The 23,453-nt window shown below is 37.6% G+C and overlaps 1 protein-coding gene across 4 annotated transcripts in view; it reads right to left on the reverse strand.

Annotated features, from left to right (window-relative positions):
- KLHDC10 (kelch domain containing 10) overlaps positions 1–15,666 on the reverse strand; it is a 50,788-nt gene extending 35,122 nt beyond the window's left edge. Inside the window, exon 1 of one of the 4 annotated variants that reach the window (XM_019751272.3) lies at positions 15,396–15,666. In XM_019751272.3, the coding sequence (XP_019606831.1) occupies positions 15,396–15,567 (172 nt within the window). In that variant the 5' untranslated portion in view covers positions 15,568–15,666. The remainder of the gene's footprint in view (positions 1–15,395) is intronic. The other 3 variants (XM_019751286.3, XM_019751277.3, XM_074315609.2) reach the window with 3 other exon arrangements.
- Between the last annotated feature and the right edge of the window lie 7,787 nt (positions 15,667–23,453).

Consider the following 23,453-nt stretch of genomic DNA (forward strand, 5'->3'; position numbering starts at 1 on the left):
AACGTCACTTAACTAACTAAGCAAATGAAAAATCTGGGATTCAAACCCATGCAATTTGGATCCAAACCACTCTTAACCACTCTACAATAATACTTAGTCACAATTCAAGTTGGCACCTGCAAAAGTGTGTCTCCTAGAGGAACTTGATAAATACTTGCTGAATGAATGAATGAATGAATGAATGAATGAATACGAAGGCAGTGATTCTCAACCAAAAGTACTTTCCCAACCCCCCAAAGAAGCTGCTCTCCTCTCTGGTATTATCTTCCATTATGCCATCATATTTCCACTTTATTAAGAATAAAAACCACAGTAAATCATTGCAATTGCTGGAATAACTAATACTTCCCATCCCTTAGGTTTTTAGGAATCAAAAACTGGTTAAGCACAACTGTGCTGAAACAGAAACAAACTCATAGATACAGAGAACAAATTGATGGTTACCAGATGGGAGGGAGCTGGGTGAAAAAGGTGAAGGGATTAAGAAATACAAATCGGCTGTTACAAAATAGTCATGGGGATGTAAAGTACAGCATAGGGAATATAGTCAATAATATTGTAATAACTGTATGGGGCCAGAGGGGACATCACTCTATAATTTATATAAATATTTAACCACTATGCTGTTCACCTGAAACTAATATAATAAAGTCAATTGTAATTGAAAAATAGAAAAAAATTGTTTTTATAAATAAAAAAGGAAAATCTCAGAAACTATCACAGAGAAGCCTAAAGAGACATGATGACTAAATGCAATGTGGTATCCTAAGTGGGATCCCAGGACAGAAAAAGGATGTTAGGTTAAAAACTAAGTAAATCTGAATAAATATGGACTTCACTTCATTTTTTTTTTTTTTAAAAAAGAACAATTGCTGTGTCGGCAACTTGAACACGCACTGATTCTTTTCAGGGCCTTCAAAAGCTAGGATGTGAGCAGCTACTGACTACATACTGGTTTCTACTATATTTCCCTAATATATACACAGGAAATGTATCTTTAGAGAGTCACAATATTGAGACAAAGGCAGCTACAGTGTTTCCCCAAAAATAAGACCTAGCAGGACAATCAGCTCCAATGTGTCTTTTGGAGCAAAAATTAACATAAGACTCAGTATTATATTACAGAAAAATAAGACTGGGTCTTATATTAATTTTTGCTCCAAAAGACGCATTGGAGCTGATTGTCTGGCTAGGTCTTATTTTCAGAGATACACGGTATTTGCCCTCCAGACATCAGATGTTATATCTTCAGTTTTTAACCACACCCCATGTTTGTTTGTTTGTTTGTTTTAAACACTCTATTTTTATATATCTGTTTATAAGCCAACTCAAATATTTTTAGCCCCAAGAAGGGAATAAACGGTAAATGAATGAAAATTGCCGGTTTTCACCGTCTCTGTTGCTTGCCATTTCTGTTGTTCAATAAAATACGTTAATTTCCCCTGCCATGTTTCATTTTTCTGTTTTCTTTCATTTTAATCTCTTGTCTCGTCTGACATTTGTAGCAAAAAGGCCTACCATAGACTTCTTTCTTTCTAAAAAAGTGAAGTAATCATATCCCATTGAAAGGCATTTTCAAATCTTAAGCTGCTCTTTGTCATTTGGTTTATATTATTAGTTGTCCAAGTATCACTTTACTGAAAAAACAGCTTGTTGGTTGAGGAGTTTTCAGAGGAATCACAGGAGTTGTTATATTAGGCTCAAACTATTCCAAAATGTAGATGTGATATTTGAAACCAGTGTTCACAAATGACTGAATTCTAAGCTATATTCTCCTTCCTTAGAAATATTTTTTAAATAGGCTAAAATTTTTACAGATTAAAAATTAATCAAGATGGATTATAATTCATAAATCTGTGTTAGATTAAAATATTAAATCTGAATCCAACAAACAAAAATCCTGGGAACGCTCCTGGTTTAAAATAACACCATCACATTCTTAATGTTTATAAATAGCAGTCAAGACTTTGAAATAAATTTTCAAATAAAACCCCGCTTTTTTGCACCAGTTTAGTCTTTTGATAGGAAGAATTAATTATAAATACACTATAAATTATATGCATACCAGATGGTCTCTAAAGCTCTAAAAATTCTATAATTCTCAATGGAATCAGGTATGTTCCAAGAATCTTAGAACTTACCTAGTGCAATGATTCTGAAAATGCTGGACTAGCTGGTGCATTTCAAGCTTATTAAAAATAATAATAATTTAAAAAACAGAAAGTAGATTACCAGGTCCATCCCAGTAAGTCTAGCATACTAACTCTGGAGGGGAATCAGGTTCCATTGAGACTAATTAAAATTATTGGCTCTCCCCAGAAAAATGCACATATACTCACAATTTTACATATGATACAATCCCCTGGAGACCAGCCACAGACTCATGAATTGACGGACCCCAGATTAAAAAATAAAAAAAGAATTTAGACCAAGAATGTTGTTATTGTTTTGGAAAGAGCTGTTAAATGTAAGACATGGATTTATTCCATATTCTGCCAGACAAAACTGGGAGAAAGTCACAGAAGTCACAGCTGAATTTATGACAACTCTTTGTAATAATTAGAGACAACAAATAATTTGACAGTTCTCTTCCAAAAGTAATTAAAGGTGGCCCATTAATCTAAGAAATTGAAATTAAGTAGACCTCTTTAAAATGCAGGTTTTTAAAAAAAAGATTAGAGCTATTGTGGAAAGGATTCCCACACTGGGTAGAAGACAGGGCAAGATGACTTCCAAGGTCTTTTCAATTTTTACATTTTATGATTCTATGGAGTTTTAGAAGCAGGGAAAAAGGAAAAAGATAAAAAATTAATTTTAAAACTTTTTTTTTTTTTACTGCTTCTGGGTTGTTTTCTGTGTTTAAGATTTTAAAAAAGACTGCATGCATTTGTACTCGATGTGGATCTGTGTCAATGTGTTTGTCTTAAAATGTAAACTATAGCTAGAGGATCTGTTTTTCTTAATTCAATATCACCTCCCCCCTTTTTATCTCCAGCAAAACTTTATTTTTTAAAAGAATGAGCATAGAATACCTCCTACAACCCTAGAAAATAATCTACTCAGTTTCTTTACTAACAACTAAATGCTATATCCTAACTATACTGACATAAAAACTTACAGTAACAATCCACTGACGAGTCAGACCACATTATTTCGTCTTTTCTTACTCCTGGATTTCTTGCACTCTGAGTATCCAGAGAATAACCTCTCTCCTTAAAAACATCCTTGAGAGAGAAAAAGACTATGTATTGGGTGAACGTAGATTTAGGAGACTAAATATGAAAAACAGATTTTTAAATCAATATATTTTGACAATGTCTGATGTACTGAAATTTTGCAAACTCCCTCCTTTTAAGGAGCACCAAAGATGGTAGCTCTATAGAGACACAGAACCCTCCCTATTTCTACAAGTAAAACTAAGCCTCAGCAGAAGGAAATCCTCAAATTCAGTTAGTTAAATCCTTGTATCCAGAAATGTCATTTATTTCCTTTACTACTCATTTTGTTCCTTGATTAAAATTAGAAAAAATAGTCAATTTCGCAAGTGAAAACACAACTGGTCTTTATGGACTCACTTCCCCTCTCTCGTCACCATTTTCTGTTGGCGAATGCAATGTCTTCCAAGAAACCAACTAGACTTGACCTAAGGCAATAAAAAGCCTGTGTTGGACTAAATCTGGCAAAAAGCAACAAAATATTCACTAAATCACAAATTTTTAAAGTCTGATATTTTAAAAATTGTTTAAAAAGCCTAATATTTAAAAAACAAGCTATTCTGAAAATCAACAACAATTCTGTTATGAAGCAGACAGCCAGTAAGAATATCTTAAATGCAAAACTAAAAAATGTCAGATATGAATACTGCCAAAGTAGATATGATTTCTAGTAAGACATCTGCATGAAGCATTATATTCAGAAAGAAGAGCTATTCTTTACTCGGAAATAAAACTGTCAAAGGATAACATTCCACAGGAACATTTGCATGGAAGCATTTTTTTCTATAAATGCAGAGATAAGTGTTGAACTTAAAATTATAACTTAGCAGAAAAAAATTTGATGTAGCTTTCAGAAGTTTTTTCTCTCCCTGAAAGTGTTTCTCAATATTTTGTTTTGTATATGCATGTGTATTTGAAGCTAAATATATTACCTCTTTCTAAAGCACCCAGTTTGGGGTGCACATGAGAAATTTCATATTCCTGGGCCAGCCCTGTGGCTCAGGTGGTGGGAGCGCCCTGCTCCTAAGGCTGATGTCCACGGTTCGATTCCCACATGGGCCAGTGAACTGCACCCTCTACAGCTAAGATTGTAAACAACGGCTCTCCCTGGAGCTGGGCTGCAGTGAGGTGCCGGAGCTCAGCAAGAGCTGCTTGGGGCTGTCGTGGCATGCTATGCTGCCATGGGCTACCATGTGCTGCCAGGAGCGGACAGCATGAGTGGCCGGCAGCCATCGTGAGTGGCCGGCAGCCGGCGAGAGCTGCCAAGAGCTGCTGTGAGCAGCTGACTGATGACTGGCGACTGACAGCCTCAGCTGGGGGGAAGCACAAGGCTAGTAATACCAGCATGGGCCAGGGAGCTGTGTCCTACACAACTAGACTGAGAAACAAGGGCTTGAACCTGAGTGGGGGGGGTGGAGGTGGAAGAAAGGGGGAAAAAAACAGGAAGTTTCACATTCCTGCATCAGGTTGGTGTGTTCTAAGGAATTTGTTTTATGTGACACCAAGACGTTTGTGGTTAGCGTCTGATCAATTACACATCTGATTTACATTAACTGAGTTCACAGTTTGTTGAAACCATATGGCAGGAGCTACTGTGGATAAAAAGAGAACCCTTAAAAAAACACCATTCAACTCACTATCTGGTCTGATAGACAGCTCAATGATCACATCTGAGGGAAAGCTTAGAGTAAATTCGCTGACAGTATCGCAAATATAAAAGGGAAGAGCATGTGATTGGGCTGGATTCTAAATGCAGCAGGAAGCCACTTTTGATCTGGGAAGTAAAATCATAGCTGTGCTTAAAGAAGATTAATCTTGTTATAGTATATAGGCTGGAATAGGAAAGGGAATGACAAAAACATTAGCAGGATAGCCCAGCTGAAGGCCATGAAGGCCTGAATGCCAGCAGTCCCAGAAAGAATTGGGGAGACCAGGCAGCACAGGGGTGACAAGCAGGGACGTTGGAACCACACTGCCGGGGTCCAGATCCTGGCTCTGCCCCGGGCTAGCTGTATGTATGGTCTTGGACAAGATCATATCCTCTGGGCCTCAGCTTCCTTCTCTATGAAAAGGGGACAATAACAGTACCTCCTCCTCACAGGGTTATGAGATAAAGTTTGTAAAAGTGCCTAGCTAATCATATTTCTATGGTGATAAAACAGAAGGACTTTAAAGACTAGCTGGATGGGAAAGTTGAGTAAAATAAAAAGATAAATCCAAGTGGAAGTTTTTAAGTTCCATAACTTGAAGAAAACTTTAAAAACACAGATATTAAAGGGTAAGTTGGCAATATTTATCACTAGGTGTTGCAGCAATGTTTTTAAACAGAGGACCAGAAACAATCTAAACTATCATTTGTGCGGCTAGTACATTATTGTACGTCCATACAACGTAATACTTTCAGCCATGAAGAAGAATCAGATCAATCTAAATGTGCTAATATAGGACAACCCCCAAATATATTTTTAGGAAAGAAAATAAAAAGGACAGGTATAGAAAGAATACTTTGTGTTGTACTCTAATTTGTTCAAAATTAAAGATAACATATACCTACACGCATATATATACAAATTCTATTTCTAGAAAGATACACCAGAAATTCTAACAGATGATACATCTGGGAGAGAATAGAGAACTAGGGATTTAGTAGGGTAGAGGGGAGATTTTGTCCCCCTTGTATACTATTTGATTTTACCATGTTTATTTAGTGTTCTTCAGTTTAAAAAATTAATTTAAAAAATATGAGGGGTAGGGAAGGATGAGTTCAATAAAAGGAAATCATATTTACATATTTAAGTAGCATAACTTTTATGTGTTCTACAAGCTCGCCCAGTATAGATATTGGTAACAGTCTAATGATCTGGGCGTTAAAAACACCAAAGAATGGCTTCAAAAATTGTTCACGGAGAATAAACAAAGTGAACCTTAAAAAATATACAGGCGGGGTGGCCGGTTAGCTCAGTTGGTTAGAGAGTGGTGCTGGTAACCACTCTCCCTACTGGCCCATGCCAGTTCGCTCCCTACATGGGCCACTGTGAGCTGTGCCCTCCTTAAAAAAAAAAAAAAAGAAAGAGAAAATTTTAAAAAGTATACAGGCTATTAAAAATTAGACTGCATTTTAAAATTCGAAATTTATATGTCCGTTTGTGATTTGAAATTCTGGATATATTTTCCCATGTTATAGTTAATAGAGCCCTAGGCCAGTCCACTGAGCCTACTATCCCCACAATGAAAACCTATCGTATTGTAATCGTAGTACAGAGTCCATCATTTTAGAACCTTGTCTTACTCAAGTTCTCAGGCACATCTGACAAGCTCGCCCTCCTTTATGAAACATGTTCTCATGGCCTCTCTGAAACCAAGCAGTCCTGGTTTTCCTCCTATTTTACTGACTTTTTTGCTTGCTTCTCCTTTCCTTCTCACCTTCAAGAGTTATAGTCTTCTGCCCTGATTTTTATTTAACCTTCCTTGGTGATCTCATCCAGTCCACTGGCTTCAAATACCATCTATATGCTAATAATTCCAAACTTCATATCTTGAGCCTCCACCTCTCCTTTGAGTTTGATTTATATTGAAGATTGCCTACCCAATATTTTCTACTTAGAGGTCAAATAGGCATCTCAAGTTTAACAGAGACAAAACAGAACTCCTGACTGACCGCCCACAATCCTGCTTCTTCCAGTCTGTTCCATCTCAATTAATGACACCATCATCCATCCATTTGACTTGAAGTTGCTCAAGTCAAAAACTTAGGAATCATTCTGATTCCTCTCTTCCTTTCATATCTCACAGTAAATCCTGTTAACACTACATTCAAAATACACCTCATGTTCAATCACTTCTCACCCCCTACACCACTGTACCCTAGTCCACACCACCATCACCCTTTTAGGAGGCCACACAATAGTCATCTAAACGGCCTTTATGCTTCACTTTTTCCATTTCCCACAATCTATTCTCCATCCAGCGGCTAGAGGGAGCTTTAAAAAATGCAAGTCACGGGCTGGCCCGGTGGCTCAGGCGGTTGGAGCTCCATGCTCCTAACTCCAAAGGCTGCCAGTTCGATTCCCACATGGGCCAGTGGGCTCTCAACCACAAGGTTGCCAGTTCGATTCCTCAACGCCCGGAAGGGATGGTGGGCTCCGCCCCCTGCAACTAAGAGTGAACACGGCACCTTGAGCTGAGCTGCCTCCCGGATGGCTCAGTTGGTTGGAGCGTGTCCTCGACTCCCGCAAGGGATGGTGGGCTGCGCCACCTGCAACTAGCAACGGCAACTGGACCTGGAGCTGAGCTGCGCCCTCCACAATTAAGACTGAAAGGACAACAACTTGAAACTGAATGGCACCCTCCACAACTAAGATTGAAAAGGACAACTTGACTTGAAAAAAAAAAAAAAAAAAGCCCTGGAAGTACACACTGTTCCCCAATAAAATCCTGTTTCCCTTCCTCAATAAAATCTAAAAAAAAAAAAAAAAAAAAAAATGCAAGTCACATCACTTCACTCCCCTGTTTAAAACTAATAGCCCCCTTTTAAAATAAAGAAAGGTCACAAATGACATGCTGAACTTGAGGTGTTACAGTGGAGACAATGGAGAAAGCAAGTATATGGCTTTCAAGAGATATGTGGGCATAAGTTATAAAGTGGTCTTATTTGCAAGTGAACTGTAAAATAAAAACCATGGATTTGGAAGAAGATACTGAAAATAGTTGAAAAAAGAAGGACGGAGACATAGGATCAAGACTTAAGAACGCCAATACACGAAGGCCTAGCAGAAGAGGAAGAGCTGACAGAGACTAAGCACGAGAGGCCGGATACATCAAAAGGAAACCAGACCCAAGGCCAGGGAAACCAAGGGAAATGGATGCTTCAAAATGAAGAGAGATCTGGGGCGGCTGAATAACTCAGTTGGTTAGAGCGCGTGCTCTTAACAAGGATGCCATTTCAAGTCCCCGTGGGATGGTGGGTGCTCCTGGAAAAAACACAGTTACCCAATAAAAATTAAAAAAAAAAAAAAAGAAGAAGAGCGATCAAGGAAGACGGAGACTGAAAAACGTCCACTTGATTTGACAACACATAAGCCATTTGTGACTTCAGCAAGAGCTACTTCAAAGACGTGATGGGGAGGCCCGGCGATGAAGACAGCAACTGTGGTCGATGCTTTCCCGAACTGACAGTAACAGAAAGGGGAGAGATCAGAAGAGATCAAACCTGAGCAAGCTCAAACTTGAGCTACAGGAATGATTCAATGGAGAGAGCGAAGTTAAGACCGTTAAGACACAGGACAGAGAAGGGACAATAATGTAAATTTACTGAAAAGGTAGGAGGGAGTGGAATCAAGGCCCAGATGGAAGGATGCTACAACTATTTCTGACAACACTCAACATAAAATTGTACTTGAAAAAAAAGCATTTGGAAAAACCATATAAAACTGTATGCCCTAAATTCCTAGGTTAAAAAATGTATTTAGACTTTTGTAACATATAATCACCAAAAGTCAACTCTCTTGCATGAATAACTAGAGACATTGACAATTCCTAACTCATTCATAAGCATTTACGAAAAACCTACTGTAAGCTGGGCAGTGCTCTAGTCTCTGTAGAAGGTGACAGAGAGTAAGACATTATTTTTTTTTATTAGTTTCAGGTGCACAAAGCAACATAATAGTTAGACATTTACACCCCTCACCAAGTGATAACCCCCCACAAGCTATTACCCCTCTGACATCTTATATACCTGTTACAATACCATCGACTGTATTCCTTATGCTACTATACTCCACCTCCCATGACTATCTACATATTTTTTTCTTATAGTTGACATACAACATTATTTTATTTCAGCTTCAGTTGTGCAGCACGTTGGTCAGGCATCTACACGGTCTATGAAGTGATCCCCCTGATAAGTCCAGTGCCCAGCTGACACCTTACATGATCTTTACAACATTGTTGATTCTATTCCCCATTCTGTATTGTAAGACATTATTTTTGCCTTTAAGAAGCCTGTAGTTAGTAAGCAGGTGAGTTCAAAACAAATACTTGCAATTCAGGATAAGTACTGTGATCCTTTGTATATACAATGGAAGGTGGTGGCACCAAGAAGAGGCAGGACAGCAAGGCTTTGAAGTCTAACAGACTGGGGCTGAATCCTAACGCCGACATTTGTTAGTAAACTCTGGGCAAGGTATGTAGCTTCTGTGGAAGCCTCAGTGCCTCATCACAAAAGGGGATGAAAAAGTTACTTACCTCAGAATGAGGACTAAATAAATTAATGCTTGTAAAACACCTTGGCTAGGGTTAGACACATAGTAACTATTTAGTACAGGTAAGCTATCTGCATTAAAAGAGAGACTAGAAGAAAGCCATATAAAATATACTTGGGTGGGTCTCAGAAGACAATTTGGAGAATGGCACTCTAGGAAGAAGAAATGGTATGTACAGAAACATGACCCAGTGTAGTATTGCATGAAATTGCGTTGTTTTTAATCTCTCCCAATCTACCTTGTTCCAAGAATTTAAGGCAACTAACTGCAAATACTTCTGTATAGCTGAAATATAAGATGACAGGCGTCAATGATGAGGTTGGAGAGGTAGAAAGGGGAAACCGGACAGTTAGGGTGAGGAGAAAAAACCAACAAGACTTCGTGATCAATTAGATAAGGGGTGAGGAAAAGGACAATCAAATGTGAGTCCCAGGTTTCTGGGTTGAGTCACTAAATTGATGTGATAGACATTAAATCAGTCAGGATAAGAAGCACAGAAGGGAGAGCAGGTTTGGCAGGAATGATGAAGAAATTGTTTTTGGACATGTTGAATTTAAGGTACTCATCAGTCAGTCGGATGGCAATGTCTAATAGCCATTGGCAAAGAGGCCAAGACAAAGAGGTCTGGGTTGTAGACAGATTGCGCGTTGTCAGGATATCATGCTATCAGCCAGGGAAACTATAAGAGTAAGAAAGAAAAACAAACAAACAAACAGATACAGTCTTGGATACCAATTTTAAGGGGCAGATAAAGGAAAGCTAATGAGAAGTTCAAGAGATAAAAGGATAAAAAAGAGCTCTTTAAAAACAGACCCTTTAAAAATAATCAGTATGTATTGCCAGGCTCTTCTGAGGAGGTAGTTAAAATCAAAATCTAGAGAAGTTTGGTAAGATGAAGACTAAGAGATATCTAAAGGGTTTAGCAATTATGAAGTTACTTAGCAAGAGTACTTGAGTAGAACAATAGAGGCAGAAGAGAGACTGCAAAAGATTAAAGAGAGAAAAAAATTATTAAAAAAACAACAGAGTCTATTTTTCCTAACAGTTTGGGTGTGAGGCAGAGAAGTAAAATAGCACATCAGCTAGAAAAAAACCTAAGAGGTTATTCATATGATAAATTGAAGAGAAACAGATTCTCCCTGCTGAAGTAACAGAAAACATACAACTACAAAAATTTTTTTAAATTTCTGCCATAAAAATATACCATAAACAAGGTCAAATAACAAATTGCGAAAAATATCTGCAACACATATCAAAAACGAAAAACAAATTCCTTAAAAACAGAGTTCCTATAAACCATATTAAACATGCCAACAGAGATATGAACAAAAAATATAACCAGATGAATAAAAAATATAAGCAGCTGCTATAAATAAAAAAATATGGTTCTCACACCTACTGAAAAGATGAATAATAATATACCTATTAAATTGGCAATTTAAAAATGTTTGATAACCCACTCTGTTACCAAGGGAATGGGAAACCAGCACTCCCAAAACCGATAGAACATAAACTGGTACAACCTTTGCGGAGGGCAGTAGCTATCAAAATTTAAATAGTACATATATCCTTTGACCCCACAATTGTACTTCTAGGAATTTATTCTAAAGACAGGCTCACTCATGTGCAAAATTATATATGTACAGGGACAGTCATTGTATCATCATTTGTATTAGCATGACTGTAAACATTTTAAGTGCCCATTCAAAAGAAATGCCACCATTTCTCCCCCTCCCCACCACCCCACATCTTTCTGGAAAGGATACACAGGAAATTTATAGTTGGTTGCTTGTAGAGAAGGAAGCCAATTAGCTGGGGTCAAAGGCAGGACAATATGCCTTTTATCATATGTTCCTTTGTACTATTTGAATTTTATATCTTGAACATATATCGCATTTAAAATTTTTAAGTAAGATTTCAATATTATTTTTACCCAGTTTTACCAATTGTTGTATTTTCCCTCCTCTTTGTCAATTTTCCAGTTCCTACCTTAGCAACCATGGTTTTTTTTCACCTGTTTTCCCAATTAATACTGTACATAGTATTTAATTAAACTCACATAGTTAAATCACAATAGTAACTTGGGTTCCTTTATTCCCATGATCTCCTTGCCCCTGAGCTCCACCTCTGCACCCCTACTCTACAAAAAGCACTGTTCTTTACTTTGTGAATGGAGATTATGAATTAGTAAAAACCCAGGACCAAGAAGCTACAAATTTCTTGGCCTATGGGGCAAACAGATAATCACTACTGTATTTCAGAAGACAGCAAAAACTCAAGAAGCTGCTCAAATAAGGTCTCAGAAAATATCATTTGTGCTGTCACCATAGAGGCAGAGTCTAGTCCATTATTTTTATATTTAAGAACTTGCTTTTATCCATTTGTCCAGAGTCAATAGAGCTGTAGAGGACTTAACTACACTAATCAATCAAATCCACAAGAAACTACTTACTTACACATAATGCCAACGTATTTACAATTTTAAAAATATATGTGTACATTTATAAGTACATGTGTATATACATATATACTTGAAGTGTGTGTGTGTGTGTGTGTGTGTGTGTGTGTAGTGCCAAAAAAATACACATTTTAAGAAAGGAAAAAGCTATTAAAATTGTAATACTCAATATATACCGATAACAAAAGATGAATACAAGTCACGTTTGACTCTGCAATTACAAGAGGTGCTCAAAGTGGTTACCATCAGCATCCAAACACTTCTGATTACGGGGAACTACTGCTTGAGCAATGTTGACCAAAGTGTCCACTTGTATACATTTTTTTTGGCACCCCTGGTATATATCTCAATAGTATCAAATCGTGCATATCAAGGAATCACACACAAATGGTAAGTATACCAAGGAAAACCACATGGTGCTATGAGTGTGTATAGGGAGAAGAGAACAAATCAGAAGGTCAGAGAAGGCTTCCTGAAAAACACAGTGTGATCAAGCTGAGATCCAAAGCTTAAAAAAAAAGAGAATAGAATGAGGAGTAAGAGGGTTCCTGATGACGGGATAGCATATGCTATGGCCCTGTGGCAGACGGGCCATATGTCTAAGGAGGCGGGAAAAGATCAAAGAGCAAGACCATATGAGGTGGATTAACTAGATGAGGGGGGCCAGACCATGTAGTGCCTTTCAGGTCATGTTAAGGATTTTTGCTTTATCCCAAGAGCAATAAAAAGCTAGTAAAGGATTGTAAGCAGTGATAGGAACAGATTTGTGCTTGCAAAAGATCAGTATGCTATAAGAATTGCACAAGTGGTCTGTTAGCTCAGGTGGTTAGAGTGCGTGCCCTTAACAACAAGGTTGCCGGTTCGATTCCCACACGGGAAGGTGGGCTGCGCTGCCCAACCCCCAACTAGATTGAAAGCAACAACTGGATTTGGAGCTGAGGGGTGCCCTCCACAACTAGATTGAAAAGAGCTGATGGGTCCTGGAAAAACACACTTAAATAAATAAAAGTAAAAAAAAAAAAAAAAAAGCTTTGACTCTGGAGCCAAAATGTTAAAAAAATAAAAAAATAAAAAAAATTGCAGGCAAGAGTAGAAGCAGGAAGACTGCTTAGAAATCTACTGCAGAACACCTAAGTGAGGGATGATAGCAGCAGCATCTGGACTGGAGTTAGATCAGAAATAAAACAGGACTTGGTGATTGATTACACCTGAAATGCAAGGGAGAGGAAAATGTTAAGGAGGATGCCCAAGTTTCAGATTTGCATAACTGCATGGATAATGATGCTATCGCTGAAAGAGAGAGAAAACCGCACTCCAGGGGGACCAGATTGTTTTGTTTCATTAAAGGCTGGATAGAGATGTGCAAAAAGAAAGAAAGGGATGTGGGCGCTCGGTATCTGTAAGTCTTGGTAGAAAAAGATGAAAAATGGAAAATGGGATTAGAGTTCGAGAGAGAGAACGTTAGCTACAAAAACTTAATTTCTTTTTTCACCTCCAGGGTCAACCATAAAACATGTCTAGACATTTCTATCCTTCCCCATCACCTAAAATCTTTTTAAACATCTCAAAATAAAACCGTTCAATCAAGGGGGGAAGGGGAAGCTTAAAATGCAATACTTAGGAAAATAAAGCATTGGTGTGAAAGAATTTCACAGTATATATTGAGATATCAGATGTTCCCAATTCTGAGGGTGAAGAAAAGACGGAGGCTGCCTACGTGGGGAAGGAAGAATGAAGTGCCAGTCAAGGAAAGAAGAAAGCTGAAAGAAGAAGCTGATGACCCCACAGCATGAATTTTCAGTTTAAACACGTTTATCTTTATCTCTGGACAAACGGCTGTTCTTGGCCTTGTGTGCTAAGGGAATGCACAAATAATAGCTCCACAACGGAGCCCCTTATGAGAAATCACGGCTTCCACTGCCATCAGGTGGTGGCAGTGAGCAAGTGCACCAACCAGTGTGTTGGAGCCTGGAAATGCCTACATGAAGCCCATAGTATAATTAATCTAAGGTCAAAGACCTAAAGATTGCATTAGTAGAGAGCAAGCTGGTGATGGTCTTTGGTAAGAGATTTATCTCCTAATCTGTCAATACACAAAAATATAAGTTTTTGCTATTAATTTGGGATAAGAAAAAAAAGACTTCGTTTTTGTTGTTCTTTTTCATGTTGAAGATCACATATTTAGCAATTCTAGAATACCCAGTCTGATACTATCCTCTCAAACCCAAATCCTGGTAAATTACACATTTGACTATTTAAAACGGCTTCAATGTTAATTTTAATAGCGCATCAAATGCGTTATTGGGCATTTCTAGCACACGTCAATAACCTCATCACAAACATAAGCAACTGTTTCATAAGAAAAATTAATTTACCTTCAAATTAATCAAATAACAATTTTTGACTTCTCAGAAATATAAGGCACGGTAGTAAACACAATTCAAAAACCATCATGTTCTTAAAACTCATCAGCTAAACAAATGTATCACTGATAAAATGTTCAACATTATTCACAAAAAAACATGGTGAACGATTAACACATCATTCCAGATAGTTCTCTTCATGATAAAAATAAGCTTGCCCAATTAATATGTGACATTCTGTGCAATATTTACTTCCCTACCTTCCTTCTACTACTGAATATTCTACTGAATATTCACTTACAAATGTAGCTCTTTACAATTGTCTGCACACACATATCGATTTGATTTGTCTTTGTTTTTTAAGGCATCTGAACTCGAGGATAGGGAATTGTAGGCCAAAACGTGAAATAATCACATTGGGTACATTTTTCCAATTCTCAACCAGCTGTTTTTATGTCGTAGAGCATAATTTTGTCATTAAATACATTCTCGATCTTCATTTTCTCTCCTTAAAATCCAGACACACTATCCATTCTGTCTCTGAATATTCCAAAATATTACTCATTCAACTAGTTTCCCCTAATTCTCTTGGCTCTGTTTCAGCCACCTCCCAGCAATCCCCCACCCCAATCCTCCTTTCTTGTTTCAGAATGCCTAACTCTAACTCGGGATGGTTTTTACAAAAATCACTCTTTGGAATGCTCTACCCTCTTCTCTCCTCAATTCAGCGCCCTTTTAATTTCCACTGGTAGGCGCCAATGTCTTTCGTTTACAAGATCAAACTGCGGAAGAGGACGAGACTGGGAACCGAGTAAGCGAAACATTTGGGAATGTCAATGAGACAGTGGCCTCTCCTTTGAAAACACAACTCTCTACACAGAGCTTCCAAGAGAGCAAAAATACTTTTTTTCGCTGTGCTCCTCCTTTTCCCTCCTGACCTCAAAGACACCTTTCCTTTTCTCTAAGCCCCAGTCCCTGAGCTATGCGTGGGGCCTGCCTTTCCTCCTCCCAAGGGAAAGAAAGCCAAAGATAAAAGAAAAGGTAGCAGTCACCTTCCCGCCCCGTGCGCAAGCAGTCAGGACCACGTCCCACGACTCACCTGGCAGGTGCGGCCGCCCGGAGAGTTGCACGAAGCGGTTGAGCTGGCCAGTCCCCCGACCCCCGCTGCCCCCACTGCCCCCGCCGGCCCCGCTACCTCCGCCGCCGCTGCCACTGCCCGCGGCGCCTCCTCCCCTCCGGCGGTTCCTGTCCCAGCCCTGGGCGGCCGACATGACCCGCTAACGATTGCCGCAGCCGCGTCCCGGCAGACCCTGGCCCGCCGGCACTAGCCGAGCCTCCTTCCTGGGCTCCTCTAGAGACCCGGGAGACAGGGGAAGGGGGAGCGCCCGGTCTTCGCCATTGACCAATGACTGGCTGACTTGGTGACAGGCAGCCAATGGCCAGTTGCCTTCTTGCCTGGTGGAGGGAGGCGGGGAGAGACGTGGTAACCATAGCTATGGCTAAAAAAAAATGGGGGAGAGAAAGGCAGAAGCAGTTACTCCTCGCTCGCATCCACCGCGCTAAGCAAGCCCGCGTCGCATCGAGTCCTGCGGATCAGGCGGGCCAATCGAAGGCCGAGTGAGAGAGGCCACGCCTGCAGAAAGAGCCCCGGCGGTAGCCAGTACTTCAGGCACGTTCAGGGTTCAGGAAGTCTTACCCATAAATACCGAAATCAGGAATAGGATATGCACATAATACGCACAGGTGGGAACATACAGTGTCCTGCCAGCTTTGCAGACTGAGATTCCTTTTCCTGACCGTTGACAAAGGGCTTTCTTGGAGGGAGAAAAATCCAGGGGTGGAGTCAAAGCTTAAATGTAAGGAGGTAGTCCTGGGTTTCATTTCTCGTCTTTAAATCGACGGGATGAACTCCTCCCTAATTCAATATAAGCCACGTGCCAAGCAAAACCTTGTTAACAAACATGGAACAATTCAAGCTCACCAGTCGTCACAAAACACAAATTAAGAACCCCAATGAGAAACCATTTCTAACTCATTACGTTAGTAAAGATTTTTAAAGTAACACCCAGCAGGGAGTAGAGTGCCAAGAGAAAGGTGTTTTCATAGGTGACTGATGGCTCTGTAAATGTTTTTTTGTTCAATCAAACCCCTTTTGTTCGTAGAAATTTTGAATCAGCTTAAAGACAGAAACAGGTATAGAACTTCAAGGTCGAAGGAAAACGTAGATGTACAGACCAGGAATTCCCATTGTTCCAAAATCAAACAGAAAATTTGGCTTTGAACTTAGTGAGCGCGGTGCAAAGTGGGAAAACACAGATTGTTCATTGATGTTTATGAATGATAAGGGGAAAGCATATAAATTCCGCAAGACAAAACTTTTCAAGGTTCTTAGATCTGGTGGCTTCTTTCCTCCTCACCCCGCCCACCCCGTGATGTTTCCTATGGGAGAACCTTCTGCGATGAGGAGGAAAAAGAGAAAATCTGCTGGAGGATGCACACCTCTTGGTGCAAATTTCTTGTCGCCACTGACCCCGCCTCCTTATTTTCCACTTTAATCCCTGTGGGCAGGTGTTTTACCCATTAAGCACTATAACGCATTGCTTACGAAAATATTTGAGACCTGAAAAAGTCTATGGCTCTAAAATATAAAAATCAAAATTAATAAATATTAATTTTCTGAAGAAACACTACCATTGAATAACCAAATAGTAAAGGAAATTTTCTTTTTACTGGAGTAAGTAGTCCAAGTAATAAAGAGTGAATGATAGACCATTACCATTTGTAACCCTTAATGAATTCTGAGATCAAGCCATTGAGCACCAACCACTAACATCACAAAATAAAAGATGAGACGTATCTGTAGTACATAAACATGACTATGAAGTAAGTAGTCTTGTAGAAAAAATTTGAACCTGAATCTCAACAGAGATCTGTATCTAATTACCAATTTACAGAAAATACAGAGGACAAAGAAACATATAAAAAAATACCACAGAGATGCGAACAGCAAAATCCAGACGATGGGAATTGTACAGGATAAATAAGCAAGTTTCTTCAACAAAAAAATTGCAAGGAGAAAGAGGGATTTGGAGGGGAAAATCTATAGATTAAAAAGAGACTTGTGAAGGTTGTATAACTGTGAACATACTAAAAATCATTGAATAGTAATGGTTGCACAACTTAGTAAATATATTAAAAACCACTGAAGTATATACTTGAAAAAAAGGTGAATTTTATGGTATGTGAATTATATCTCATTAAAATTTTTTAAAATAATACAGGAAAGGAGAAGTGGAAGGGGAGCTAGATGAAATAACATTAACCATAAGCTGAAGCTGGGTGATAAATACATGAGAACTGTTCATTATACTGTTCTGCCTACCTTTGTGTCTATTAGAAGTTCCTCATAATATAAAGGGAAAAAAAAGTCTACAAAAATAAGATTATATTAATATTAACCGATCAACTGACAACTAACTCATATAGGTTTTTATATATGTAATCAATTTTAATTTTCAGAAACAAAACGTAAGCTTTATTCTTACTAAATTTAAAGTTACTAAATTATTTTAAAAGCTTTTTAAAAAGGTTACAGCCAAATTTTTTAACATGGAATGTGGGTATACTTTGATTAGGTATTGACATGATTTGGAGAGGGACCTTCAAAATAAGTGCATGCAAACAATATGTACCAGCTAACATGATGTAACATGAAGTACAAAATATCACCTCACCTATGAAGTAATAATGCCAAAACCGTGAATTTGAATCTAATCAATATTTAGGCTATAACGTCCAGTTACAGGAACTTTCCGAGGACAAAGGAACAAGTTAAATGACATATGAAACAATCAAACACATGCAGGGGACAATCTCCACAATATCTAGCCTGGCCTTGTCAATAAGTCATGGAAAACAAAATGGGAGGGTGGTAATCCCTAATGAAATAACAGATCCAGGCCATGATAATCGATGGCTCCTAGCATAACAAAAAAGAACACCCAGACATTTCGTATCTGCTGACAGAAGTACACACAATTATCATGAAGGAGTCTTACCAAAAAAACAAATCTGAATAAGTCAAACTTTTAACTACCAGTTTACAGAAAATTAAAAAGGACAGAAAATTTGTTAAATAATTATCTTGAGGATGTAATCTGCAAAATATGTAATATAGAAAACTATGGAATAAACAGCCTATTTTCTTTAACATTGTATTTCAAGGAGAACAAGGAAAAGGGAACCTGCAGGTTAACAGAGTTATAAGAGCACAGCAACCAAACGCAGTATTTGGGCCTTGTTTGCATTTTGATTAGAACGAGCCAACTATTTTTTTTAATGGGTGATTTGGTTTGGCTATTGGATTATATTCAGAAATCATTGTTAATTTTTTTAGGTACTGTGGATTTTTATTTAATGAGCTCTTATCTTTTAGAGAATCATACTGAAATATTTACAGATAAAATGCTGTATCTAGGATTTGCTTCAAAATCCAAGAAGGAGGCATAGGAGATAGGATGAGAACGTAGACGAAACAAGGATGGTCATAAGTTGATGTTCAGTGTAGCTGGTTGATGGGTACTTGGAGTTCATTGCTCTATTCTCTCTCTTATATATATTTGAATTTTTCTCTCATAAAGTGTGTTTTTTTTAGTAATTTTTAAAAGAACAATTCCAGATTGAAGGAAATTTACAACAAAATACGTGTGGTCCTCTTGAACAAATCAAACTTAAAAGACACCTTCAGGACAATTGGAAAAATTGGACTTGAAAGGTTATTAGAGAATATTGGAGAATTAACGTTATATTGATTAGGTGTGATAATTATATCAAGAATGTATAAGAAAATCTATTTTTTAGAGATGCATAATAAAATTTTAAGAATGAACTATTGTAATGTCTTGAGATAGCAGGGCCCGCTCTACCAGCCTGAGGCTTACCCATGAAGATGACATGACCAGCGGTAAGGATGCACAGTTCACACTAACTCAGAAAACAAGTCAGTCAGAATTAGCTAGTCTGCATTGAGGATATTTTCCAGGAAATTCTATTTTGTGAATGTTGAATATATACAACGATTCAAACAAATTTCCAGAATTGTTTTCCAGCAGATTCTATAATTACAACCTGTAATGCAGTGAGGGAGGAAAGGATTGAGGAAGTGTTGAAAGGTATTCACTATATTATGAAATCTAATTTTATTTATCATCTTGGAATCTTAAAGTCAGCACTGTGGAAGCCACTGGATCTCAAGCCTGACGGCACATTGGACTAACTGGGAGCCAATTTGGAAAACACTGATGTTTTCCATGTAGCCATTTGGATCAGAATCTCTGGAGCACAGGCACTGGCCATATTTTTCAGGTTCCCTAAGTTATTCTAATCTACAGCCGGGGTTGAGAACACAAGTGTAATCCTCTGTTCCCCAGTTTTATCACGTGTAAAATGGCAGTAATATCTTCTTTTAGCAGCATCTCAGTTATTGTGAGATCAATGAAATGTTATATGTGAAAATACACGGGAAAGTATAATGTTATATGTGAAAATACACGGGAAAGTATAATGTTTTATGTAAATATAAGGTCATAGTCCCATGTTAGCAATCAATGTATAGCAATCCTTTCAAAATGTTTACTTCTTGCACTATTGGTTATTTTGCTGTAGATTAACTATGACCCACGATCATAAAAATTCCTTGGTGAAGAGTCAAAGGTGACTAACTGCTTGTCATCAGCTCAGCTCAAGCTGGCATTGATATTGAGAAGCCTCAAGTAATGAGTCTTTAATTTACTTAATTAGGAAAATTATAATCATTTACTCATATAAGGATTACACATACAGATGTCATAGAAACAAAATGCAAATTGTAGCTGAGGTTAAGTTTGGCTGCCCAAGGAAAAGAAAACTGAAGGCTCACATTTATTTACCACCTTTTACAAACTAGACACTTTTATGTGTATTATTTTTTTTTAATGGGCAAATTTACCTACCATAGTATTTCTGAAACTTTAAGTCATGAAATCAGTTTAGGGGGTCATGACTAGTATTTTTTGAATGAAATACAGTGGGAAAATAATAAAAATGCAATAGTGCGAGAAAAAACGGAGTACAAAGGGTCCAGGAAGGTTTTGAAACACCTCACCTCTAAGTATTCAGGTTGAAAGGGCCTGCTCTGAAGGACTGGATGGATTGTAGAAACAGTAGCTCCTCCCTCACAATGTTCAGGCAGACATTTTATTAACATTAGGGCATGTAACTGATGTATTTAGACAGGTCACAGGCTGGAAGGAAATATTTACCAAAGACGTAGCTGATATAGGACTGTTAACCAAAATATGCAAAGATCTCTTAAAACTCAACAGTAGGAAAACAATAACTCACTCAATTAAAAAGGGGGCAAAAGGGCTAACAGATACCTCACCAAAAAAGATATGCAGATAGTAAATAAGCATATGAAAAGATGTTTAATATCATATATCAGTAGGGAATTGAAAATTAAAACAATAATGAAATACCACTACACACCTATTAAAATGGTTAAAATCCAAAACACTGACAACACCAAGTGCTGACAAGAATGTGGAGCAACAGGAATATTGTTCATTGTTGGTGGGAACGCAAAGTGGTACAGCCACTTTGGAAGACAGCTTGGCAGTTTCTTAAAAACTAAACATAGTCTTATCATACCTTGGTATTTACCCAAGGGAGTTGAAAACTTATGTCTACACAGAAACCTGTACACACAGGTGGTTATAGCAGCTTTATTCATAATTGCCAAAACTTGGAAGTAACCAAGATGCCCTATAATACGTGAATGGATAAATAAACTGTGGTATTCAGCGCTAAAAAGAAATGAGCTATCAAACCATGAAGAGACATGGAAGAAATTTAAAATCATATTACTAAATGAAAGAAGCCAATCTGAAAAGGCTACCTACTGTTTAATTCCAACTATATGACATTCTGGAAAAGGCAAAACTATGGAGATGGCAAAAAGATCAGTGGTTGCCAGATGTAAACCACTCCAGTGATTGTGTTGAGGATTTACACTGGAGGCTGTCCACTGCCATGGGTGAACCTGGCTATAAACAACAGCCTCGGAAAAGACCTTTGTTCCCAAATACTTTCCACCTGACACAATAATGATATCACGTCTCATTATGCGTGTGTGAGAGCAATATAATAAAAGATTGAAATTCTTGTTTAGGCTACGATTTCAATGCAATACTGTTCTAGCACTAAGTCACTTGGTCTTACAACCATCAGTTATAAAAACAATGCTATTGTTAGTGGTGTTTTATAACTGAAAGACTGAAACAGAATTCAACTTTAGTTTATTGTTATTTAATACATTTAGTTTTATACTTGACGTCAGGAAAATGACATCATGTGATGCAGTAATATATTGCAGGCTAATTGTTACAGGCTAATGAGAAGAGGACAAAGGCTGACATATAACATGTAAATATACACTCTTATCAAATGAAGTCTGCATGACGTCACAATAAGAAATCCAAAGCAAGTTTCACAGTGGTCCTAATACTCCAAGTCCAATAAAAAGTGGAAATTTATTTTTAAAAAACTGAGCAATGGTCAATCATTTAAAGTTATATGAATGAGTCATCTGTGTATTTATTTCCTCCAATAATCTAATAGAAAGTTCTGAGCTAAAACTAGATGATATTTTTGACATCTGCAATATTGATCTTGAAGTCCAGATATTACTTCCTATTCCCAATTCCAGCAATAATTGACTTATAGACTCATTTGATAAAGATTTCAGTAACACTAACTTAACTACCAGGGAACAAGACAGTTTTATGAAGATGTCAAGTGACATCTCATTAAACTGACGTTAAAGGAATGCTCTCTGGCAAAGATTTGTGAAGCAGATTAAATAGAGAAGTTAAACTGGGACATATTTTCTACTTTTCTCCAACATTGGTAATCGTAGTTCAGCAAAGCAACATCATTCATCAGAGTAAATTAATATTACTAATGTGAATTGTTTTGAGTTTATGGTTATGTAAAGTTTATTCTGATTTTACGTTTTATAAGCACTATAAGCGTAAGGAGCTTATAAATAATTTATGCATTTAAGTAACATTTCGATAAAAAATAACTTGTCAACATTGAGGAGGAGGCTTTTTTTCTGTTTAAAACAGGATAAACAAAATTAAAAGGTAGAATGAACATTACTCAATTTTAAGAAATACTATTCTACCGAAGTCTCCTTCTTGCTTAAGTTAAATTGGCTTTGTTACTTGAAGCCAATAAAATTCTAACTAATACCTTACCCCTAGAGTAGTAAGCAATAGATGCAAACCATAAAGTACAATACAAATGTGAGATATTTACTACACAAAGTAGATTCTTAAGAAATGTTTTTTTATTACTCAGCAGGGAGAGGTGAAATAAGATAATAATATTAATATGTAGAGTTGTAATAGTCTCAAGATTAGCCCAATAGCCATATGGATAATTATACTGTGTCTTTAAATTTAATTTTAATTTTAAAAATAATGAATACATCCTTGCTGTGTAATCTTCTATAAATAGTATAGAAAAAGTGAAACTCTCCCCTTCACTCTCCATCCAATCCTACTCCCCACTCCAAAAGACTGTTAACAGTTTGATGTCCACCCTTCCAGATCTTTTTCTATGTATTTACATACACATATGTGGACCCACACAGGTATTCTATTTTAGTTTGTACATAAATGGGATTATACAGAATATATTCTGCAGATGGCTTTTGTTCTTTTTTATAGAACGTGTCTTGGATATATTGTTATAATTTTTTTAACAGGACTTCCTTATTCTTTTAACCCACAGCCATTTTTCTGTCCTCTGGGGTGGCAACATTAAGAGTGAAGACCTCTTACCCCCAAAACAGCACAATGTCTTTTTAGAATGTAAGTTTACAAACACAGCACAAAACACAAAGGTGTTAAACAAATCTAAGGGCTTCAAATAAATTCAAGCAAAGATGGAGTTGCCTTTGGTACCTGAACAATCTTTCACTTCAAAAAACAAAACAAACAAACAAACAAAGAAATAGGGGGTAGAAGGGGGGAATTTCTCTAAATGTCAAGGTCTGAGTGGATCTGGAAATACATGTATACAAACATAGCTGTTTAGGCCAAAGTCAGTAAGT

The sequence above is a fragment of the Rhinolophus sinicus genome, chromosome 8, assembly GCF_057876585.1.
Source record: "Rhinolophus sinicus isolate RSI-liver-muscle chromosome 8, RSI-T2T, whole genome shotgun sequence".
In the NCBI taxonomy this organism is placed as follows: Eukaryota; Metazoa; Chordata; class Mammalia; order Chiroptera; family Rhinolophidae; genus Rhinolophus; species Rhinolophus sinicus.